Source organism: Actinia tenebrosa, unplaced genomic scaffold, assembly GCF_029948245.1.
Source record: "Actinia tenebrosa isolate PJP-AT-01 unplaced genomic scaffold, QUT_ActTen_1.0 PGA_scaffold2__45_contigs__length_23673736, whole genome shotgun sequence".
NCBI lineage: Eukaryota > Metazoa > Cnidaria > Anthozoa > Actiniaria > Actiniidae > Actinia > Actinia tenebrosa.
In genome coordinates this window covers 8,670,704-8,691,683 of record NW_028292579.1, presented here as the reverse complement: position 1 = coordinate 8,691,683, position 20,980 = coordinate 8,670,704, and the positions used below count along the sequence as shown (strand labels likewise).

The window sequence follows — 20,980 nt, the reverse complement described above, 5'->3', positions numbered from 1 at the left end:
TCGACCAATCAGAGTCGAGTAATTTTGTTGAGTGCACTATTAGTATAGGAAATCGCACGATCTCGAGTACAATTTGGAAATAAATAGACACGAGTAATGTTTTGAAAGTTCTTGTAATTGCACGAGCCTTTAGGCGAGTGCAATTAAAGAACTTTCAAAACATTACGAGTGTCTATTAATTCCAAATTGTACGAGAAGATCGTGCGATTTTTTGTTTATAGTTCACTCAACAAAATTTCAGTAAAAAATGCGAAGCGACGCCGTTCATCTTTGTCTATTTGGCGGCCGATTTTCAGTCCATCGCGCAACTGAAATGCATAAAAAAGATTAGTTCTTACGGCTTTAAAATTTTATTTATATGTTTTTTAAGTACAAAATGATAGAAAATAATTGTTTTGACATTGTTTTGGCCGTGTTGCCATAGCGACTTAATTCGGTACTCCTACGGAGTACAATTAACGCTATAATTGTACTCCTCTCGACCAATCAGAGTCGAGTAATTTTGTTGAGTGTACTATAATAAGTTTATAAAGAAATACTTTTTGTAATAATAAAAAGCTTGTTAAGTTGATTTTATGGATAATTATATAAAAAACAGAATATTACATGGGCGCTTGGAGATACGAAATGTATCTTCTCGTGTTGAAAATCTCTCACTCGTTCGCTGCGCTCACTTGTGAGAGATTTTTTCAACACTCGAAGATAAATTTCGTATCTCCGCGCGCCCATGTAATATCCTCTATTTAAAAGTGATAGTAAGTGAAATGTATACTGTGAATTACCAATTGAAATCCCAGACATAAGTCCCTCCTTTATGTATACACCCTCTCCCACCCAATGAATTAAAGGTGATAATAAGTGGGATTTAAATAACTAATGAAATCCCCGAGCTATATAAATCTATAAAACATAATGTTCATGTACAATAAGAGTTATTCAAAGTTTAGTCATTTTTTCGCCCGTTCCCACAGGATATTTTTGGCGTCACGGTTAAAAGCTCTTAAATTTGCACAAGTTGTTCTGACATATGGTGGTAGTTCATTAAATATTTTTGACGCAGAGTCTTGAAACGTCCCTGATTCTAGTGGGATACAAACTTGAGGGGCTTTGCTTGAACGTAATTGCCCTTTCGGTGCGTGTAGCTGGGGAGGTATACTGGCCAACGCTTGTTGTGTATTGCATTGCGGTCGGTTCTTATCAGATTAAATTGAGTTCGCTCTCTCGCTGGTAGCCAGCCGAGCTTCACAATATCATGTGATCTGAATCGAAATGGCAATTTGCACGATGCTAATGAGGTCTATTGAGCTGCATTCCGACGTACTGCAAGGGTATACATGTTATTTTGCTTAGAAGTGCAAAATAGGTGAAGTTGAAACAGCCGAAAACCAAGGTATTATCTTGAGAAAGCTAAAAATACTAATTTCCCCAGAAAGGTCATTTATCCTAATAACGTTTTCCGACTAAAATTCCACGGGCACTTGTTTGCTGTTGCGGAGAGGGAGCGTCTTTCCGACTTTCCTCCTTTCACGTTTTGATGACGGATTGATCGTACACCGATACGTCCAGAAAGAAAGAAATACTAAGATAAATTATAAAACGGTCGTTGTTCCACCGATCACTGATTTAGATTTGGACTGAGAAAATCCTGTTGTCAACATACTACACTAAATAGGATGGAACAGCAATTGGAGCAAAATACCGGCAAAGTATAAGCTGAGGAAAGGAGAAGTTGGACAGGGGAAAAACAAACAAAATACAACATAATAATAACGAAATATGTTTAAAACATGTACAGGAGAAGGAAAGTAACCAAGCTTAAACCTTCTTCACTGCCTTTAGTACCTACGGTCAAGTATTTCATGCAGCTCGTGCAAATTTGAGTTATGCCCGGGGATCCAGATGCTAAGCCAGTGCTAGTGCTCCGTGAAATCTTAGGCAGATTTGAAAAAAAATGACTAGATAATGCCCGTGTATGTATATTTACATGGGTTACGCAAAAGATGGTGCAAAATGAGGTAACAACAACAATAATGCATGATTTATTGATGGCATGTCTACACTCTTTATACAATGACATTACAAGTTAAGTACAAACTATTGAAATAGATCTCTAACTTGGGCGTAGTGCTCTCCATTTCCGACCACCTGTCCGCATTCTTTAGAGTATTATTTCTTTTCTTAACGGTTGGACATGAGAAGACACATATACGAATATGGATGTGGTTTAAACAATGAATATATTCTCAAGTGATCGAGTGACAAGTGTACTGAAATGGGAAAACGTTATGCCCAATGCTAATAGGTATATTAATTTCTATACAAGCTACACTTTAAAAATTAATGGTCTGAAAATGCATATCAAAGTTCAATGATTACGGCGTTAGCGCAAAACTGGCACTTCCTTCGCGTCAATTTCAGTGATCTTCTATTGGTCTTCTTATAATTACGACATTTTAAACCCATCTTGTATTTGAAGGGTTCGTTTCCGCCAGTTCCTTAGCTCTTAGGTTCAGCACCACAGTTAATTAAACTAAAAGTTTCTAATGGACCGACCCTCTATAGCTTATAGCTCTAAATTACATTATGGATGAGTATTGGTTTTCAATGTCTGCAAGTTCATCCAACGTCTCTGCTAAATAATTAACGATTTTGATCCGTATAACTAGTATAAGTACGGTAGTTATACGTAAACTAGAATAAAACGAACCCTGTATTTCAGAATTAATATTAATCGAGTTACCAAGTCTACAATAAGCGGGTATACCCATTTATCCACTCGTCATAAGTCGGCGACATAGGACGTTTCCCCTCTGATTGTTAAAGTGCAAATGAACCCTTTGACAATACATTCAGTACTGGTTCTGCATAAAGTAAATAGTTGATCGGTAAAATATTTTTGGAATTGAGTGATGCGTCTCTAACTTATGAAGGTTTATACTTCCAATAAGTTAATGATGATGACGTCAGGTAAGGTATTTGAGTGTTTTTGTTGTAACTAGTAATACTAATGCTGGCCATTTTGAAAATAAAAATTTTAAATAGCTTTCATGTAAACTTTGAGTAAAATAAAGATGCTTTTTAAATACTGTATGAACCACTATGAACCAGTTCGATTTTGTATATTTAATTAAGCCTTAATAGACGTCACACTCATTAGCATATTGGAAGTATAAAGCTTCATAAGTTTGAAATGCGTCACTCAAATCAAGAAATATTTTACCATTCAACTATTTACTTTATGTAGAATCAGTTCTGAAAGTATTGTCGAAGGGTTCATTTGCACTTTAAAATGGTTGGCACGTAGAATGGCCGTATTGTCTTTAAACAACAAAGCAATTCAACCCGGGGGGGAGGGGGGGGGGACATACTTGCCATACTTAGCACCATAAGTGTAAGCACCATAATAGTTATTTTTATCGAATCATTTATTATCTAGCTATATAATCTATACGCTAGCAAATATTTCCCACTGCCATAATCTTGCGAAATTATTTAAACGTGATGAGATAATCGGGATAGTTCTGAGTGTCATGGAATACAACGAAGATTGACGGGTCTGACGTACTGTTGACTACGGTGTCGTAAGTTATCGTAGGATTGTTTTGGTTCTTCGCCGGTGGTGTAATCATGTTACTTTGTCCAACTGTGTACTCCCCTACCAGCACACTTGCCATATACATATAGCGGTTTCCTGCGGGATCTGGCGGAGAATAAGTTGAACTCGCCGAGTACGAAGCATCCCGAGCAAAATAGACCCCTTTTCCAAACGCCGTAGCTATAAGAAAAAAATACATTAACGACATCACAAATTACATAAGTAAAATCACAGGAAGGTCATAGCATGGGAAAATTACTAGGGGAGTGCAACTCGATCTATTTCACTGGTCCATCAGATTGCTAGCACTCACGCGCTGATTGGTTGGTGGCTGTTACGTCGTCTTCGTAAGATGCTGAAAGGTTTTTTTCGGCGCCTTGATTCTAATCAATGAATTTCAGCCTGCTAAATTCTGTTTTTATGGACAAATTTACGAAAAAAATGAAAATTCTTTCGAAAACATATGGATTCAAAAATAAGACTGTATTATACAAGGCCATGCTCAACTCGTAGTGATCTTAATAACTGACATCAAACCTTCAAATTAGCTTAGTTACAATAATTACTTCACAAACACACGAAAGAAGATTGTTAGCACAGCTCATATTCAAGCATGCTCAGAACTGATATAAAAACTTTCGACTTTCAATATCTTAGTACTTTATTTATTTTACCCTATTAAATATTCTTTAGGATTGAAATGAAGTCTAAATGAAAAATAAAAATTTCAGGCTCTTACAATCTGATAGCTCCAAAACTGGCAGACAGCAGCGTTCTTCTTGAAGTACTGAAGTTTTGATATCAATTTCCTATATCACGACGAGTTGTATTTGGGTTTGTATTACTAAAATGTCGTTGTTAAATCCAAATGTTTTCATACCCCCCCCCCCCCCCCCGTAAAATTGTCCATAAAAAGATAATTTAACCGGCTGAAATTAATTGAATCTAGCCGCCGAAAAAAACCTTTGGCATCATACAAAGACGACGTCACAGCTACCAACCAATCAGCGCGCGAGTTGTTTTTAGCCTAGCTATAGCAATTAGACGGACCAAGGATTTATTGAGACTTGCACTACCCTAGTAATTTCCCCTGGTTAGAACTATAAAAAAATTAACGAACCTTTTGTATCAAAGTAAATAAATTGAAATAAATTCAAAAGAAAAACCCTGATTTGATTTGTCCTTCACATTTCAACAAACATAAGCAGCATTTACATAGGGAGAAACGAGAGTGGTCAAGATTGTGGGCGAATGCCTCGACTCTTAAGAACCAAAGGGTTTAATATTGTGTATTTTTGATAAGAAAGTTTTGAAAAAACGACTGGCTCATGATAACCGTTTATTCGATAGCGTATTCCGACCTATAGATTTCCACTAGATTTCGCGTAGCGCTATTCTTCCTCCGCTTCATAAAGACTCCACTGCTAGGAAACCATACCTCATTTCGGCTATAACATACAATAGCAGTTCTGATAACCTGTGCAATTAGAATCGCTTATAAACATACTCACCGTTTTTCCCACAAAAGCTCCTGTTGAACCCTTGATGGTTGATCAGTTGACAAGTCGCCGCAGCAGTTCCGTGGAACAGCTTCTTTTCGTTACTGCGATTTTGGTCATCCATCTTCTGCTTCTTCACAGCGTATGCTCTGTAAAGCCCAGGGTTTTGAACTCGTTCAATCTTACTAATGTTGACGCTGGTAGTCTTTTCTATGGCCCCCTTGACGTCGTCGTATTCTTTCTTATGTTTCACGGGGTCTAGAACGACCATGTGTAGGTCAAGCTCTTTACCATCACTATCTGTTGGCTGAGGGTCCCAGTGCGCGGGTAGAGGAACACCTAAACGAGAAGAAATAATGGGAAGATGGTTGATATAGCTTGATTGACGAATAATCATACAAAAGATTTGTCTAATTATTAACGTAGCGTACCTGCTGTTTTATCTCTTCTTTCTACTCGTGCAGTATCACCGGTATCGATATTCTTTTCTATCATTGCGTTGAAATCAATTTTGTAACTTGTGAGTTCATCGTCTTCTCCCTCTTGTAGTGATACAAGTACATTGCTTTTCTTGTCATTAAACGCATGTTCTATTTTTGCATTAGTCTTATCATCATAAGACTCCCACTTATCGCCATCTTCGTAATACCACTGTACATTCTTGGACAACAGCTCTGCATATCTACGAGTATGTTCCTCTTCAGATCTTTCATTCAGTATGTCGTAGACAGCTATGAAAAATGAATTTTAAATATGACCAATGCTTAAACATGGAATATTTGAACCTTAAACCTTCTTAGTAAAAAAACCTGGTAATTTAAAATAAACATTTTATATGCTTTTTTTCAAATCTTATCTGGACCCAGCTAAGGCAATCAAGCTTCATGTCTTTTTAAGTTTGACGCCGCAATCTTACAATAACAAAGACGTAAAAAAAATTATCATTTTTAGCGATCAAAACAACCAACGGAAAGAGCGCGCGCTTGTTGACGTCAGCTTTATATCTGTGTGTCCTCTTATTGATGATAAAAAATAACCAATAAGCGCGCGAGAAATTTGTCAGTTATTGTAATAAAAAGTATTCGTAGTTTTCTTCGATTTTTCTCTCTTTCATCAACTAAACAGGCTAAATCCCCATTTGATTTTTGTGTGTTAGTCGTGCCTGATTTAGATCAGCCCAGAGGTTGTTCAGTCCTGGGTTTGTAAAAAAAATCGGTGTTTGCTATACCATCTTAATATAAGCCTTGTTCATACTACCGTCATAAGCGTCGTAAATCAGAATCGCAATCGTAATTGCAAGAACCTTACCATTTAGCGTGAATCAAAATAACGCAAGCACGGTTGGTCCAGGTATTCTTTGTTATTTTCCCGCGAGGTCGCTATGCTTTCTGCTTCGTTAGCCTGGGCAAGAACTCTATCATTGGCCAAATATTCCGATTCTGATTCTTTGATTCATGTGCATGATTATAAGTATAATAATCGAAATTGGAATTGTATGAAAAAAACAAACCCTTCTGTTCCTTTAATTTCGGATTTTTAGTTCATACTTGTTATTACGATTACGATGCTAGTGTGAACCAGGCTTTAATTTTGCGTATTTTTATACGTACATTAATATATAGCTTACATTTTATCTGAAAAGCCTGGTCTTCACTTGAAATCGGTGAAATCCACTCGTCATAAGCACAAGCAAAAGCTAAGCAAAACAAAACCTCCCGATATCCTCCCGATTTGACTGCTGACGCACTCCCGACTCCAATTCCGACACCACCTACATCGAGGGATTCCCGCGGGTTTCAAAAGCAAAACATCCAAGACGAACTATAAAACGTCACGGCAGTTGGGATAAATTTAAGGCCAAGATCAACGGCAATAACTATTTCTTTTGTAGTCAAAGATGGATCAAAATGAAATCTTCAAGAATTCAGTTTTTTTGGCGAAAAATCGTATATTATTTACTTTCATTCTAGAAAAAACTATGGTAAGACTAACTACAACTCACAATAATAATGATGCTTAACATTGACTTTAAAATAATGATACTTGCACACAGTAATGATAAAAAGCTAAATTATATACCGCGAAAAGATGAAAGAACTTACAGACGTTTCGCACACTAGCGTCCGAAACGTCAGTAAGTTCTTTCATTTTTTCATCTTCTCACGGTGTATAATTTACCCTTTTATCATTACTGTTTCATTAGAAACACCGACGCAGCTTACACTATTCTTTAGCTAGTCATTTCTTCTTCATACTTACACACAGTAGCATTAGAAACGTCCTCAGCAACCCCTCGGATAACAATGCGGTTGATTCTCTGGTCTATCCGTATCTTGGTGTGGTGTTTTATCTCCATTCTCATAACCCTACTTCTTTGTGAATCTGACAGTTTACCAATAGCCTGGTGTACAATATCTTTGGTTTTGGAGTTTTCTGTTATCAGCTTGAGGATGTCGGTTTCTGCTTTCGTCAAGTTTTTATCGGAGGCAGCATAGATCTTTGGATTTACAAAGTAAAACGAGAGTGTGTGACAAGTGTGAAAACATTAGATTCCATCAAAACTATTATCTGACATTTCTAGATATACCTAATTACAAGAAGGTTGTCATACGAAAATAGAACATTTGTACTTTAGTGGGGAACGAATTAATTAAAAGACAAAAGAAGGAGTTCAGCTTCAGTGACTTTTTCAGTTTGTCTTTTAATTAGTTCCTTTCCCACTAAACTACAAATGCTCAATTTTTGTATGACAACGTTCTTGCAATTAGGTGTAAATGGAAAGTTTGCATTTTTGAAAAAAATGCTCAGCGTTTTCGAGCATTTTAGTGTGGACGCAAGGCCAAAACGCCAAAGATAATGCTTTTTCAAACGAAAAAGCAACAGATGTACGGGGCCTAAGACAAGGTAATAATGACTAGGGCTAACTCGTTGGTGTGTTGATCATAAATACAACAAATGAATAAGAAGGAAACTTAAACGCCGTATAAAAAAAGTTTATAATTGTACCGTTTATAATTGAAAACTATTAGAAGAAAAGTAGAATTTATACTTGATAATGCACGGAGTAAAAAAATCATAAGAAAACAGAGAGAGAACTAAAGGCATTAATCTAAAGCGTTCATCCGGCATCAATTTGGGATTTTTAGTTCCCTAATCCATATGGGATGAATAAATGCTTCGCTTTTGATTGGTACCCTTTTTTGTGTGCATGGAGACACTTTTTTATCATACTGTTTCCCTTTGGCCATTATTTAGACCCTGTTTTATTTACTCCGACGAAGGACTAACGTGTAACACGTCAGGATAGATCCATGCCTCATGCTTTTGTTAGAGATATATATTAAAGCAGAGTAATAGTCCCCTTCACAGTTCTCTGCGCCATCTTGAAAGGTAGCCGTGCCTTTGCATCGAAGCGAGACGAACGGTGAGCTTGCAATGATAGAGACCTTTTTTTAACACCTTGGACAATTATTCACATGCCTCTATCACTGCAAGCTCACCGTTCGTCTCGCTACGATGCAAAGGCACGGCTACCTTTCAAGATGGCGCACGGAACTGTGAAAGGGACTATTATGTACGTACTTGAAGCCACATTTTGTCCTCGGGGTGGAACGACAAAGCTTCTGCGTTTTCTTCAATTTCTGGAATAGACTCGTTTAGCCCAGTAACAGAATTAACAAAGCCAAACATTCCCTTAACTCCAGCTTTAAATCCTTTCCAGAGCGTCGCCCACATTGACGATTTTGATTCAGACAATTCTTCGATGGCATTGCCAAAAACCTGGAGTATATGTTCTTGAAAGATGACAATGCGTATGTGACTAACTGACGTTGGGTTTTGCTGTGAAAACTTTCCAACAGCGGACAAAAGGCCCTTAGCTGCATCCTTTGGGCTTATGCCTCCCATTCCAGTTCCTATGGCAGGGACGGCAATGGACGAAATCCCCATATTATCAGCTTTGTGAAGGCACTTAACCATAACGTCGGTGATTCCTTTTGAAACAAAGGAAGTAGACACTAATGCCAGATGAAATACTTTTTTCGTGGGAAGCTTACCGGCTGAAGTCGCGACAACAGATCCTGGTTTTTGATGACCTAGTTTATCACATTCTTGTTGTATTGCGGGACCAGCCGCTTTGGCAATAGCGGCTCCCACTCCTCCTCCAAAAGATACGTTAAGACTTGGGTTTGATATTGTCACTATAGCATCTGTGGTTTCTTTAGTGATATCTCCGGACACGATTTCCAAACGAACAGAGCCAATATATGAAGAAGAACCCGGGACGTCTTCTTGCGAAATTGCCACAAAGCTTTCAATAGGCTCTCTGGAAGTGAAGCTCTGGTCAAACAATTCGTTTTCTTCATTTTTTGAGACGTAGCTTCGTCGCTTGCCCTTTGCCACCTTGGGCTTCCTGCTTTTAAGTTCGTCTTGAAAGGCTTGTATAGTAGGTTGATCTTTATGGAAAAGCACTAAATGAATTTCATTCAAAGGGCTTTGAGGATTTTTACTCTTAAAAGCGTCTGCTTCTTCGAAGAAAGCTCTGGCAACAACGACTCTAGGAAAGGCAAGGTTTCCTGTTCCAATGGCTGGAAATGCGATGCTGGAAAATCCCCTCTTGTCTGCTTCTTTAAAACAGGATTGGATCAGAGAACGCAGGATCTGAATTAACCGAGGAAAAAGAAAAGGAAAAGGTATGATCATATAATTAATTAAAAAACAAGAACAACATAATTTCAGGTCCTCAATTTAAAAACCTTTGATCTCTCACTATCAAACATTTACTCCGGTCACGAATTCTTTTTAAATCATAATTTTTATAGTACATACCGGCTCCCCTTGACCATTTTGCCAATCCCCTGCAACGACGTGGAATACATTTTTGCATCCAAGATTGTACCCATCTGTAACGAGCACTTGACCAGCTGACAAAGACCCATTGGCTTTACATTCTTGCTGTAATTGTGGACCTGCAGCATCACTGAGGGCTCTAGCGCAAGGGTTTCTGCTCAGATCAAGGTTCGAAGCCACTGTGTTAACTACGGCATGGGCCTGAAGGATCATAAAGAAAATACATAAATAGCGATCCTTCTTAATCTAGTACAAAATTGCAGATTATTTCGCCAAATCATTAATGACCAACACCTTGACCTCATCATATTTTTTTCCGAGAAGGAGTATTGGTACCAGATAGCTAGGTTGCATCACTAAGTTGTATAACGGCCTTATATGTTCAAATTAGAGCCAGAACAACACTCGTTGTCTTAGATATAAAAGACGAGAATGTGCCACCTTTGCTCTAAAAGTTATCAGCACTCGGTTAGTAAAAAAATGTCGTTACATTTCGAGTCGTTCAACATGGAGGGTGACAAGTTTAACATATGTCCTTTGCACTGAACAAGGTGCATCCTCGAAAAAAGTTGATTAGTATCATTCATTAAAAAATTTTAGTTTTTCAGACTGCTAAAGTTTAGGATTCAAAAGTGGATATAAACGATGAGGTCAGTGAGAAGATATTAGACAATCTAATTCAAATTGGAGTCAATTTACGCGGGTATTTTTCAATTGAAGAGTATCCCAATTGTTTTAGCCGTTATAGGTAAGGGCAATGCGCCAGTTATTTGAAATCGATAATTTGTATTCATTTGTAATTGCACTAAATTGCACTAAATTGCAGCTTTTCAGTTAAAATTTGTTTGGGGTAATTGCAAATTGATTAAAGAGCTGAATAAACGTTGAGCAATTTATCACATTTACATACTTCTTCTTTTGCAAGATCGCCAACAACGACCAAAATTTTCATCCCTTGTGCTGTCGTAAGAGAATTTGGGTCGTCGTAAACCCCTGCACTTTCTAATTCTAAGGATGTGGCGGCAGGCTCATCTCTAATAGCTTCATTCATTCGTTCTTTCCCTTTTGTGCGTCCCCTTCCTTTTCCTCTTCCTTTTGCTCCTTCCCCACTTTTTGGTTCAAGCTTAGGAGCTGCACCATCTGTAAAAGAATGTTCTTTACCAAATCTCGTTTTCATCTCATTATGAAAAGCTTTAATGACAGAATCATTCATGTCGACGAAATGAATCTCAGACAACCTTGAGTGAGAATTTTCTTCTGAGTATTCGAGTGCACTTTCTATCAATGTTTTGGCACAAACTTCAACAGGACATCCAAAGATGCCAGCGCTTATTGCTGGAATAGCAATACTTGAAAAGCTTTCCGCTTTCTCCAATGAATTGTACACGGTCTGGCCAAGTATAAGGGCTTTTTTTCCTTTATCGTGAGTTCTCGTATTGTAGTATCCCATATTTGAATCCCATCTAGGTCCCACAGCATGCACAAGACGTTTGCAAGGCAAATTCCCGGGTTTGGACACAAAAACCTCTCCATCTAAGAGAATGCCATTTCTCAAAACATATTCATCACACTCATCCTGGATTTCTTGTCCACCTTTAAGTAGAATACTCTTTGCAAGTCCACCGATGTGCTTTAGACCTTCGTTGGCAGCATTGACCATGACATCGACTTTGTGTTCTGTTAGATCTCCCTTGTAGAGTAAGATTTTCTTTTCTTCAGGTGTAACGAAGCTACAAATAAGTTTGGACAAGCTCTTGTTTCCATGAAAGGTCTTGGAAAAATGTTGTTTGGTATCAGTTGTTGGTGTACATCGCTCTATTATGCAGTTATGATCATTTTCAACAACTGATAACTCAGTTATACCCTTCCTTTCGCTAAACAGCTTTTTCATTCCTGGTTGGTCAAGATCTACTTTACGATTCTTGATCTCATCGATTAGTTTTTGAACGTTTGGAACGGCCTTCTGGATCCCATCTCTGGTACCAGACACTACAAGTGCGCTGACTTCATCAGTTTTCTTAACGATCTTCACGGATTGGTTGGTTAACGACTTTTCCATACTCTGTATGGCGTCTATTCTGTATTTATAAATGAACTTGAGACGACCATTGTCAGCATCAATGACTTGTTCCAGAATAATATTTTCCTTAAAAAAACGATCAACTTTTTCCATAGCTTTGTCTACCTCCTCCTTGATACCAGCTATCCACAATGTACTCGCTGCTGGTTCTTCTGTAATTTGTAAAAGCATCGAGTGTTGGATGGAATGCTTGAGCTGTTTCCATTTATCAGATTGAATAAGTTGTTTGTGGTGATCATCAAGAGGAATACTTTGTTCTGATGTCAAATCTTTGATGAGATCAACCGCCTTTTTTGCATCATTTCGATCAACTGCTGTCACCACTAGCTGATTGTCAGAATTGGAATCACAATTTACAATGGCATCGATGTGTTCGTTTTTGAACTTTGTGGCCATGAATACTTTTCCTGCTTGAGAACTAAAAATACCAACTATGGATTTAGGTAGTTCCATATCCACTTCTTTCACTCTAGACAGTGTTTGCCAGACGGTAATATTACCTTCCTTTACCACGGCGTCTGGTCCTCTGAAGTTTATGGTCCGGTCGCTTTTTGATAATTTTACTTCAAGATCTTTACATCTTGCTTGAAGGTCTATGATAAATCCACTAAAACTCAACAACTCAAGTTGCGTCTCTGAAACAGGAATACTCTTAGAAATCTTCTTTTTCTCGAATTCTATTTGCTTTTGAATCTCAGAGTTTAAATCATTCAGCCGCTCTGCTAATACAGACACGTTGGATTTCTTGCCTGTCAGGGTGAAAGAACGTTCTTTCTCTTTGCATGTGATAGCCACCTGGTCTCCAAAAGATGCACATTTTTCTTTTGCCTTTTCACAAATGTCGATCCAGGCCTCTTGGGAAACGATTATCGTTTCTGTCACAATTTGGTTGATGAAGGCTACAACAGCTTCACATGAATTCTCCCATGTCTTCTTGTCCATCTTGGGTTCAGCACAACCAAGGAAAATCTCACCTGAACTTTGCCGCCAAGCGTACTTTACTCGACTTTCCTGCAGAAGCTGGTCAAATTCTTGTTGTACGAATTTGTCAATAAATGCCATCGTCCTTGGATCTACTTTCACAACGCGTTCTTTTTTCCCTCCTCCAGGTTCGACTGACGACTCTCCAAGAAAGGGGTAAAACGGAACTACCTTCAGCTTTGCTTCATTTATCTTGTGATTGGTTTTAACAACGATGTTGACAACTGTAACAAAAAGGAAAATACATTTGATTATAGCATAAAATTCCGAAGTAAAAAAATGAATATAGCTGTTAGCCGAAATAATCGTTTTTAAAAAACAAAAATCACAATATGCTTCAAGGTGGATTTCCGATCAAATTTAAGGAGCTATAGAACCATTAAGTCTTTTTTTCCCTGTAAATTCAAATGATTTCAAGGTATTGCGACACGACAACGAAGGGACAACTCTGTGGAAGTACAACAGACAGCAACTCTAGGGCCGGAAAAAGAGGATAAATTAGGACGCGTTTGATAAAATAAAGGTGTCTCACCAAGTCATCAATTTATGTTCAATTCCTGTCACCAAAATATCGTCTCACCGTAGCTCACCCGGTAACTTACAGCGATAACCGTTTTATCGTGACCCGCCATTTCAAAACTCTGATTGGGTTTTAGTCTTTTCTGAACCGTTAATTATTTTGGGGTTTATGCAAATGAGTCTACGAACACGATCGTTCAGCCTCGACCATCAACGCCTGATTTTTCGAAAATCTAAAATGACTCAAGAATATTCCAAGGAATAGCGATGACGAGTTGACTGTTTTTAAGTCATGTTGCTGTCAGTTATACAAGCCATTGTCGTAGCTAATCCTTATATAACTCAGAATATTGTGCGCAAGCAAAATGTTTCGAGCTGTTCATTTAAATGGAGGAGGCAACTGAGATTATATTTTGAATAGCTTTATAATTCAGAAATTGAATGTTTGGGTGTTCGGGGCTTTGGAAATTCACCGCTTAAGGCTTGTCACCTTGCCTGGTCTTCGTATATATTCAATTAATTGATCAGCCTTTTTCTTAACTTAAAAACTACTCTCCATAGCATATCCTTGGAATATTTTCGAGTCATTTCAAATTTTCTTTTTTTTTTCGCTAATGGACGAATCTGAGCGAGTGTGTTAGTACATTCATTTGCATAAACCCAAGAAGATTGACGCTCAGGAAAGACCAAAATCCAATCAAAGTTTTGAAACGCTGTGTTACTATTTATCTTCCTATTCTTGGTTAATCTTTTTCCAAAATAAATAACATTCTTGCCTCTCTGCTTCCATGGTCCCATAATGTTAATAACAACTTTTAAATAATTTCATTTAGTCAGATCCAACTAGCGGTCTATCATCAGTGCTACGTTCTGAATGGATGCGCAACTACTAGGTTATAAGTTATAGCAAGAAAAAATAAAGAGAAGGAGTCTCTAGTATTCATGCTTGTAATCATCATAGGTACCGTTTGATGCTATTTTTAGAAACACATTTGTCATCGTTTGTTTTTTTGCAAGTGCATATTGCGCGCGCTCTAGGCTATTTGCAGACTTTTTTTTGAAAAACGCATGAAAACATATGAGCAAACAGGGTAGAGCGCGCACAGTAAGCGCGTGCAGAAAAGCAAACATCAATTGAGTGATTCTAAAAATAGCATCCATGATTCTAAAAATAACATTAAAGAGTGCTATTTGAGAATTCCTTCTCTTAGTTCATTTTCTATTGGTTATAGCCTACTAGTGAAAAGCGAAAAGTGCCTCTCTGAAAATCAAAACATTTAAAATTAAACATTTTAATTTTAATTTTAATTGAAATTTAACTTTTTAAAGTTTAAAAATTAAAATTTAAAACTTGTTTACATATATTTATATTTGACCGACTAGTTGGATTTGCCTAAAACAATTAGTCCTCTCGCCCTCCTGGCCTATAAGTAAATTACCCAGGCTGAAGGCTGGAGAACTAACGCCAATTATAAAGTAGATGTTATACCTGATGGATCATCAAAGAAAACCAGTGCTCTTGTATCCTCCGAATCCATTTCCACGTTTTTCACTTCACCACCTTTTTTTGGATTGTCAAAGTAATAGAAAACGGTGTCCTTGGTTGTGTTGGCAGCGAGTCCCGTCACCTCGATACAGTCACATATATTAACCTGTTCGATCTTGAGGTGACTGCCGTCAAGTGCTCTTGTGCTACACTTCTTCTGCACTTTGGCTATATCTGTGTGTGTGAATTCACATGGCAAACCGATATCAGTGAGCAATTAAAATATTTTTTCAATATAATTATTTAAAAAAGCCTAAAAAGAAAGATCGAGAGATTACTCTAATCCCTTTATAGTTAGCAGCTGTTAATAAAGGACGATGGCTTCATTCTTAATGCGTAACAATTTTCTGTGAAGGAGTGTAAGAGGGTATTAATGGATTGGGATGGATTAATGGATGGACGGATCGAAGGACAGAAGGATGGATGGATTAGGGATGATGGGTTTAAAAACCTTTTCGTTTAGCTTGTAATTTTGTTTAAGTCTGTTTTTTTTCCTTATTTTTGTTCCACGTTGGTAAGTTGTTGAAGAGAAGTGCCACCTTTAAATGAACAAGTCTGTCTTCAAGGGCGGATCCAGGGGGAGGGTCGGGGGGGTCGCGACCCCCCTGTCATTCCTGAGGTCAAATGGGCTTCTTGTGGTAAAAATGCGACTGGGATTCCTTTGCCCACAAAATTTACCCATGAGACCCCCCTTCAAAAAAACTCTGGATCCGCCCTTGGTCTTGAGCTTAGTTCGCGGTTTACTTTGAGTGTATATAGTTTTAGGTATTCTCGGCACGAAGCCGGATTCCACAGAAACTTGTGAGAAAGGTGAGGTAGATCGCGTTCTGGCGAAACACTCCCACTCCTTCCTCTCAAGTTTATAACGAGCGTAGATAATGGTGTACAAACTGAAAAATTGCTTTTTGAATACGACTCACCTGGTGGTTCTTTAAAAGTAATCATTGCGTTAGAATTACTTCCAAATATAATGCTCTCTACTTCCTCTCCGCTGACCACCTCCATGAACGACATGAGCCCGTCCTTGGTACTTTTATCGCCTATTCCAATCACATGAAGCTTTTTTGGATCTTTTGGGATTTCTTTTGGAATTTCTTTCAATGTTATTGTAAGCTTAGATTTGTCAAGCTCGAGGCTTTCTTTCTGGGAAACTCGCTCTGCATCTATAAAAAGAAAAAAAGCTAATACAAACGTACTCCCTGCAGAGTATAAAAGTAACTTTGGGTAGGAGACGCCCAATAAATGCTTGTGACTCAATGCTACACATTAAGCCAAACGTTGTGAATTAGAATTTATGTCACGGCAATTATAGTACAAACGTACATCAAATATAAGAGACGTGGTCGCCATGTTGGTTTATAAAATAAAAGGAAAATTCAACCAGGATGGCAAAAATGTGCTTTCCAGTCGGCATCAAAAACCAATGAAGTTGTTATATGATAACCATTTTAAAAATTACTACTACGTTGGTTTACGTATGAAATACTCTTTCTTCGTAAGTTTCGACAACAACCACAACACAGGGTTCGTGCTGATTTATCCACTTAAAATTCAAGGAGTATTTAAGGATATAACTAGCTAAAAACTAGTGTGAGCTGCGTCGGTGTTTCTAATGAAACAGTAATGATGAATCCTTAAATACGGAGTATTTAAGGAGTATTTAGGACCCAAAAATGATTTTTCAAGGATTGGAACATGTTCAGCTAACCAAGCTATGGTTTAACACGTTGTACAAGTAATGGTCAAAGCAAAAATTCAATGAGTTTTGCTAAAATCGTAAAAGTCGCTAGTTTTTCAAGTGCACTTGAAAACGTGAATTAAATTCAAGGAGTTTTCAAGGCGTTTAAGGAATAGAAGAACCCTGACAGCAGCAAACACACACACACAATAGAAGCAAAACAAACAAACAAAGAAATAAAAAACATCAAGCAAACAAAACATAAAAAAAACAACAACAAAAAAAAAAAAAAAAAAAAAAAAAGAAACAAAGGAAACAATAACAAAATATTAACAAAACAAGAAACAAACAATCAAAACAACTACATACCGTCAGGAGAACAAAATGTGATGTCAGCCAATCTCTCCTCTGGCATATGCTGAATATCCTCTATCTCTCCTCCTCCAGACCGTCGGGTATTCTCGAAAAAATTCAACAACGCGTCCTTGGTTGTTTTGCCTGAAATCCCTGTAACTCTGACTACTCTAGACCGCTGTACAGGTTGTTCGGGGTCTTCTTCTTCGTTCAAAGAAGGCGTTTTCTTTGGCTGGACTGGTCTTGTTACGGTCAGTGGACATTTATCTAGAGTGTGTTTTCCCCACTCCAATACTTTCTTGGCATCTAAAAGAAAATACAAAGTAACGGGTGTAAAAGTGCATGCAATTACATTAGAAGTCACCTAAGAAAATTAGTAGCCAAATATATCAATTAACTTTATTTCACAAAAGAACTATTTCATTTAATATATTTTAATTAGATTATCAAGGATGTTTGCGGGCACCGTTCGCTACGCCGATCTGGTCATTTGAATGTTTGGATAAGCCAAATATGAAGAAAACACGTTTTCACTTCTTCGAACTTTTATAGCGGAGCACCATACTTAAGAAAAAATGGTAAACCATCGAGTTGATTTTTCATGGCTTGGCTGACGTCACTTCCGTCCGTCCGTCCGTCCTTCCGTCCGTCCGTGTACACAACACAGGAATCCCGCTTGATGTCAAAGCAAAACTACTCACAAATGCGGCTCTCAAATGCACAGAAAAAATCGCTTTAGGACAAGTTATAGACCAAAAACAATTAAACAAACTTTCATGTAGTCAAAGATGGATCAAGAAGTGTTCTTCAAGAATTCAGGTGTGTGTTTTTTTGCAAACAATCGTATATGTATATATATTTTTTTGACAACCAATTTTCTCGACGAATCGAAAATTCAAAATCGACTTTCTCTCAAAACTTTTAATATTTCTATAGATAAGCTTAAAACACTCATTAATAATTCAAAAGCTTATGGTCCAATTGGAGCCACCATACACGTCACGTGCATGAACCTTTATACCCGATAAAGTCCTCTTCATTAGTATTCAAGTGATTTTATATAAAGACACATGTGATCTTTATATAAAGACCACTCGAATACTATGAGGATGACTTCATCAGGGATGAAGTATGCATCCAAGTTTAGATGAAGACATAGAGCTTCATCAAGGTCAAAGTCAACCCTTAAGATCTTTGACTAACGTGCCTGTCTTTGCCTTGGCACGCAATATCCAACGTGTGGGAGCTTCTATTGAATCTGGTTGCGCATGCCCGTGACGTCAAATCTCTATCGAAGTATGAAAATCCATGTTCGTGACGTGTATGGTGGCTCCAGTTGAACCAAAATCTTACAAATTGTTCATGTGTGTTTTAAGCAGTTCAAAAAACTCGAAGATGGTGTTTTATCAGGTATAAAAGCACTCGGCTACGCCTCGTGCTTTTATACCTTATAAAACACTCCTACTCGATTTTTAAACAGTACTTAATTTATTTTAATGCTGGATGAAATATAACACGAAGAGCATATTACAACAACTATTCGTCCTTTATTTAGCTTTGTAAATCTTTAACAATTCGGTTGTTTTTAACCAACTATCGTATGTTTTTCGTACAAGAAAAATGCAGCTTTGTTCGCCTACTATCGCGGGGTCCATCGCCAAAACAAAGAAGACTTTCATTCAATAATTTAATATCTTTCCACAGATAATTTATTTAATTATTGAATGAAAAATAAATTTACACTAAATATTTAACTGTTTATTAAGCTGTTGGAGCAAGTATGATTATAAAAATTAGCTTAAATTTGTGTTGTTGAGAGGTGTTATTGTATAAAGACCTACACTTTCACTTTAAAAAGCTAAAAAATATTTAAAAACATTTACAAACGCCAATTTACTGAAAAAATATTCGTCATTTTGTATTTTGCATTGCCTTTTGCATTACACCTTTTGCTATTCATTAACAGAAAATGTACATTCATTTGTGCCAATAGTTGTATCAATAACGTGTAATGTACTTTCATCAACACCACAAGTAACATCATTAGCACGGATCAACTTTCAATAACGACAATTGAATATGCGTGTACATTCATAGGCATCAATGGACAATCAATAGCGCGTTCGTACATTTTTATGCGCGGAATGTATTTTCTTTTGCGCGAAATTCAACTTCAATAACACCAAATGACAAACAATAGGATTTATGGACAATCATTTATCCAAAAGTGAAAATTCATTAGTGCTATTAGCATAACCATTGACAATCTATAACGCGTTTGGACAATCATGAGGGTCAACGTTATATTCTATAGCGTGGTTGGACAAACATTTGCATGATTCGAATGAACAATAAGAGAAATAAAACAATCATTAGCGATTTTTTTTTATCACTTTAAAACATATAAAAAACTCAGGTAACTGCCTCCATAATAGCGGCTGCGTAGGAGAATAGCAATTAACTCACTTAAGCCGACATCGACCGTCCAGAGATCCAACAACATACGAACGATCGGGCTGAGGCAAGACGATAAGGGATTGCTCTAGGTCACTGTAGAACGCAGTTGCTAATGGAAGGGTTCCAGAGAAATGTGGCAACTGTCACTATCGCTAAATGTGGTCAGTGGTTCAGTTATATGCAAACGTATTTGCCACGATGTATAAATGGCGAAGAAATTAAAGGCTAAAATAAATAAAAAATCGCTAATGATTGTTTTATTTCTCTTATTGTTCATTCGAATCATGCAAATGTTTGTCGAACCACGCTATAGAATATAACATTGACCCTCATGATTGTCCAAACGCATTATAGATTGTCAATGGTTATGCTAATAGCACTAATGAATTTTCACTTTTGGGTAAATGATTGTCCAAAAATGCAGTTGAATTTCGCGCACAAGAAAATACAATCCGCGCATAAAAATGTACGAACGCGCTATTGATTGTCCATTTATGCCTATGAATGTACACGCATATTCAATTGTCGTTATTGAAAGTTGATCCGCGCTAATGATGTTACTTGTGGTGTTGATGAAAGTACATTACACGTTATTGATACAACTATTGGCACAAATGAATGTACATTTTCTGTTAATGAACAGCAAAAGGTGTAATTCGAACCCTAAGACGTGACTACCAGATTACGGCCTCTATAGCTTAACACACTACAGGACACTAGAGATTTAAGTACCATAGATCAACGACAGCACGCTATTACCACACACTTTTTACTCAAAGAACTACAATAAAGGAATTTCTTACGATATTTCGTAATAGCAATCTAATCTTTATTTGCTTACTTACTTGTACACGTCCAGTCAACGTGAGCGTGACCTAAAATGACCTACTGGTCGATATCAATATTTTTGACTGCAACAGTCTGATCGTTGAGGTAGAAAAGTTACATTTCATTTCGTAAAAAGTACCCCGGGGTTCAAGATATGCTTCCCTCTAATTGGACTCTAATATTCTAAGGAGAGTTAGTAACGTACTTTCTTTGCAATTGAAGCGAAAATGTTACTCATGCCGAAAATACTACTAATGCCGAGGGAGATCGTGTTACCCCTGTCTTGACTCGACAGTGGTTCGTACACTAGCGTTGGTGCTGCATCTGTCATCGCTGTGTAAACACACTGCCACCCCACCTTTCAAAATAATTGGATTAAGCGAGCAGACGAGAGAACAATGGCAAGCAGGCTAGTAGCCTACCCCGGGGCTCTATATGGAACTTAAGGTGAATTTGATTAACCATATTAACTGGACGGTTGAATATTACTGACGTAAGGAGCATCACGCGGTCACGTTGTTGTTGGTATAGTACAAACAGAGTCAAGTACGGAACGGCCGTTAAAGAAGTAACGCTCGTAGGCTATTCAAACCGT

The 20,980-nt window shown here is 37.5% G+C and overlaps 1 protein-coding gene across 1 annotated transcript; it reads right to left on the bottom strand.

The window, feature by feature from the left end:
* Positions 1–2,016: 2,016 nt before the first annotated feature.
* On the bottom strand, positions 2,017–20,716 carry LOC116290958 (protein mono-ADP-ribosyltransferase PARP14-like). The gene is made up of 11 exons (XM_089034036.1): positions 20,591–20,716; positions 17,116–17,464; positions 15,989–16,231; positions 15,012–15,242; positions 10,853–13,227; positions 9,922–10,143; positions 8,677–9,753; positions 7,354–7,591; positions 5,526–5,825; positions 5,107–5,433; positions 2,017–3,775 (listed from the first exon to the last, which is right to left on the bottom strand). Exons 1-11 carry the CDS (start codon positions 20,714–20,716, stop codon positions 3,489–3,491), a joined length of 5,775 nt encoding a protein of 1,924 aa, XP_088890162.1. The 3' UTR covers positions 2,017–3,488.
* Between the last annotated feature and the right edge of the window lie 264 nt (positions 20,717–20,980).

Excerpts from the sequence above, each read along its gene's own strand:
- LOC116290958 (XM_089034036.1), bottom strand. The coding sequence starts at position 20,716 with ATGACAGATGCAGCACCAACGCTAGTGTACGAACCACTGTCGAGTCAA. Across the intron at positions 9,754-9,921 it reads AAAATGGTCAAGGGGAGCCG|ATCCTGCGTTCTCTGATCCA; the intron begins GTATGTACTATA and ends CGGTTAATTCAG. Across the intron at positions 7,592-8,676 it reads AGGACAAAATGTGGCTTCAA|ATCTATGCTGCCTCCGATAA; the intron begins GTACGTACATAA and ends GTAAATCCAAAG.